At 40.7% G+C, this 4,174-nt stretch overlaps 1 protein-coding gene across 2 annotated transcripts; it reads right to left on the minus strand.

Moving 5' to 3' along the window:
* Window positions 1-205: 205 nt before the first annotated feature.
* Window positions 206-3,762, minus strand: LOC147388884 (uncharacterized). 2 transcript variants are annotated; one of them, XM_086418735.1, is made up of 2 exons: window positions 3,600-3,744; window positions 206-1,297 (listed from the first exon to the last, which is right to left on the minus strand). In XM_086418735.1, exon 2 carries the CDS (start codon window positions 1,285-1,287, stop codon window positions 643-645), a length of 645 nt encoding a protein of 214 aa, XP_086274861.1. In that variant the 5' UTR covers window positions 1,288-1,297; window positions 3,600-3,744; the 3' UTR covers window positions 206-642. The 2 variants fall into 2 exon arrangements, 1 of the variants encoding a protein (XP_086274861.1); XR_015170689.1 differs by lacking the exon at window positions 206-1,297 and adding an exon at window positions 1,501-1,965 and having other exon boundaries at window positions 3,600-3,762.
* Between the last annotated feature and the right edge of the window lie 412 nt (window positions 3,763-4,174).

Here is a 4,174-nt window from a genome sequence, read left to right on the forward strand (position 1 = left end):
GTGTCATAGCATAGACCCTAGCCTGAGTCATCGAATCACGGGTCTGCTGGGGGATTTTGGGGCACTGTCTCCTCAGATGTCCCAACTCTCCACACTCATAACATCTAATCGGCTCTCTACTGGCCTGACCCGTAGGTGCCCTCTGCGACGGTAGTGGAGGTCTAGCTAGCAATCTGAACCTGAGGCCTCAAAGTCTGTCCCTGGCCTCTAGTCATCTGACTCTGCGAACGAGTAGCCTGACCCCTACCCTGCACTGGTGCTACTGTCCTCTGTGGAAACTGGCCTGTAGATACTGGGGGTCGGTAACTGCTCTGACCCTGTGGTTGGGTAGTCCACTGCTGTCCTGAACTACTGGGCCTGTAAATCATCTGTCTCTTGGCTGGTGGGGGTACTGTCCTCATCCCAACACTTTGCTCGTGAATGACCTCATCTGCCCGCTCTAGCCTTTGGGCTCTTGTGACCACTTCGGAGTAGCTAGTAACCTCGAAGGCTGCCATCCTACTCCTGAAAGTGACTTTCAACCCTCTAACAAACTTCTCTGCTTTCATCTGGTTGGTGGAAATCAGCTCGGGAGCATAACGAGCCAATTGGGTAAAGCGGGACTCATACTGGTCCACGGACATATTACCCTGTGCCAACCTATCAACTCCATCCTCTTTCTGTCCCGGGAGCTAGCGGGAACATACTTTCTAAGAACATTTTCTGAAAGATCGACCAGTTGTTCTGAATCTCCGGTTGGTTGTCTTTCACCGAAGTCCACCAATGTGCTGCACCCCTCTGAAGCATAAAAGAGGCACATAGAACCTTCTGAGTGTCTGAACACTCCATAGTGCACAAGTATTTGTCGGACTCTTCCAACCATTCTTCCGCCATTGCGGGGTCTGCAGTTCCATCAAAGCTGGGTGGCCTCATACTCCTATACTCTCTCAAAAGAGCACCCGCAAGACCCTGATATGGTGGTCGCACCAACTGCACATGTCTCGGTATCTGTGCTGGTGGAGGTGGGGGTATACCCTGATCAGGTGTGGAGTCAGGGGTGTGCTCTGGAGCAACCTCAGGCATATGTGCACCTGACTGGTTCTGGCCCCCTATCATCCCAGTCAACTGTCTCATCAAGACTGCCTGATCTTCTATCATTTTCATCTGCCTTTCTTGTATTCTTTCCTGGTTCTGAGACATCGCCGTTATGGCTTGCATCATCAATTCCATTTCTGTTGGTTGTCTAGCCTCAGATGTCCCTGCATCTGTGGGTTGGGACCTCTTGCCTGGCCTACCTCTGCCTGCCATCTAATCAAATCTGCAATTGAACAATCTTTATAATTTCTCCAAATCCAAAAGACATTTCATCAAACTTTAGGCAGAGTACTAATTACACATCAAGCATTTATGCATTCAAACATATTCCATTTAATACTACTTAGTCCATTAATTCATCAAATAACTATTGTCTCATACTTCATATCCTTAAGGAATTTCCTATTATTCCTAATCTATCTCCAATCTAGACTCTAACAGATTTCTAGACACAGAAGAGCTCTCGTCCCATCCGGAACTAATATTGAGCTCTGATACCACGCTGTCACGCCCCGAAATCCCAACACGAATCCCTATGATTCATCGGTTAGAATCTCGAGGTGTGAGGTAATCAATCACACAATCTGACAGAACATTCATAAATAATAATACTTATGAAAAGAAAATACACGCAGCGGAATAAACATTTAACTAACATCTATACGAGAGTCTAGAGTAAACAGAAGAAATCGACAAACACTGATATAAGTCAAGATCTTTAATCTCATAATTCATCAGGTTACAAAAATTTCTAAACTACCATGTTTCTTATCTACAACCAAAAACCGCTAAGATCCTCTACTAGTCCTCAAAGACATGGCGGCGGCAAGACATCAATCTGATCCTCCTCGAGGACCTCCTCAAAGAACGGTTCTTCAAAAGTTGAATAATCTGAAAGGGGAAGGATAGGGTGAGTAACAGGGGAATGTTACTCAGCAGGATGAACGCCGTTCTAACAGCGAGTCATACATGCACGAGTAATCATCAGAAATTAAATAATGCAAGTTTTCATAATGTAACATACGATAAATGTCTAAGCATACTCAGGAAACAGTTATAATAACTTTCAATCTATCATTTCTATCATTTAAAGTAACATATGCATCTTTTAAATGAAAACATCTATCAAACATCACAAAATAAGAAAAGATACATAATAAGAACACGGCGGTGTAATCGATAAGAGAGCAGAGGAACACGCCGATATAACCGCCTCGGCTATGGCAATACGATATTCCAAACTTAACCTCCGATGTGGAATCCCATCGTTATAATCTGATTTTGTGGCCGGTCTAGCATACCACGGTTGGATGACCATTTATCCGGCTCAGACTGGCCGTTGACCAAGAACCCAATACTGAGTTCAACTAACGGTGAGGTCGACCGTTTGACGACTACAGACTAAAAGTGATCACTAACTAGCCCAGGAAACCCCTCGCGTCGAAGCCTATCAAGAGGCAATGCATGTGAACCCCGCCTAGCTCTACACTATACAGAGACCGCCTTTACACACAACGTTCCCCAGAAATAAGTAGGAGAAATTCCCGGATTTCATAAGCTGTAATATGCTCTAAGGTATCCCATACTACCGAAGAGCATATGACATCTAGTGTTATCCTAGATTGACTCGCCTTCCGGATACACAGCAACGCGTCACTCTTTATGGGTTTTCTACAAACCTTTACTGGTAAACAAAATAATTTATTTTGTATATAATATATCATTTCTTTTAATCGAAAATACAAACAAAATCTGGTAGTGCCCTCCAGTGACAGTTATCTGTCATTTCCATCAATCAACCATCTCATCCCTCTATCTATCTATCACGTTTTACGTGGCATGGCCACTACGTAGAACTGGAGGCACTGTCCCATCAATCAGTCGAGAACATACATTCTCTATATCCATCCATCAATTAAATCGATCAATCTATCATCTAATTTCCTACATATCTATTAAAGTAATTTTACTTTTAAAGTAATTCGAAATCCATAAAGCATCACCAATTCCATTCGATGGTTTTGGTTGAGTCGAGAGACTCGAAAACAAAGATAAAACCATAAGACATAAAAGCTGTGAAATCTATGAAAATTTAACTAAGTGTTGAAAAAAAAATGATTTTTCAAAGTCGAACTTGAAAACGAATTATTTATTTATTTATTAAAGAACTTAAAGTAATACTTAATTATTTTTAATGAAATAAATGTAGGAAATAGGTATACATACTATATGTAAGCAACACAAAACAAATTAGAACCAAACTCAACATTCGGATACTTTTCCGAATTGTTGATTTTTCGTTATTTTTCGTTGAAACTCAACCAAAATCGATTCAAATATTATACTAACTATAAAATGCTTATGTTACATCAAATGAACTAAAACCAATCATAAATAAGCATGCCAACATGATTTAAATTATTCAAATATGTATAAACTTAATGAAACAATCGATTTATCAACAATCATATGGATTTTCTATGAAATTATCGCATAACTAGAAGGTAGAAGGGAAGGCAACCTACTTTAAGCTATTTTCAACGGTTGAACGGACTTTAAAATCGCCTCCGGCCAATCTCCAAACTTTTCTTCCGGCGAAAATCGGATTTCTTTGCGTCCACGCGTAACCTTCGCGGAGAGGAACAACTTTCCTTCTTACGCCTAAGCTCGGATTGTTCTCGTTTGGCGTAGATCTGAGTTTCAAATATTGAAGGAAAGGGTTGAGATTTGTTTGGAGAGAAGATAAGAAAAATCTGATTTTTCTAATAGAATTTAGATATTTATATCACTTAAGTTGGGACATACTTGTCATTTTGGGAATTGTTTTTCCCGAATGCCGAATTGGACAAACTTATACTCTATTTCGGATGATTTTTCGACACGAATCTAATGGTATGATCGGTTTCCTTAAATTACGTCTCTAAGGTGTCGTTTACCTATTAGAAAAATATCTAATGCGAAACTCGAGGATTGGATAACTTTTAAATCAATGCACAGATCTAAAATTCTTTCCTCGAGATACATTTTAGGATTTCAGGTCATTACATAGTCCCAGTGCTCACTATGTAGCAACCTCTAATTTTGTAGCTGGTCATTGTAT

This window comes from Akebia trifoliata, chromosome 12 (genome assembly GCF_017979445.1).
Source record: "Akebia trifoliata isolate Shusen 1 chromosome 12, ASM1797944v1, whole genome shotgun sequence".
In the NCBI taxonomy this organism is placed as follows: domain Eukaryota; kingdom Viridiplantae; phylum Streptophyta; class Magnoliopsida; order Ranunculales; family Lardizabalaceae; genus Akebia; species Akebia trifoliata.

Bases quoted from the DNA above. Each gene is read 5' to 3' on its own strand.
- LOC147388884 (XM_086418735.1), bottom strand. From the start codon at position 1,287: ATGGCAGGCAGAGGTAGGCCAGGCAAGAGGTCCCAACCCACAGATGCA.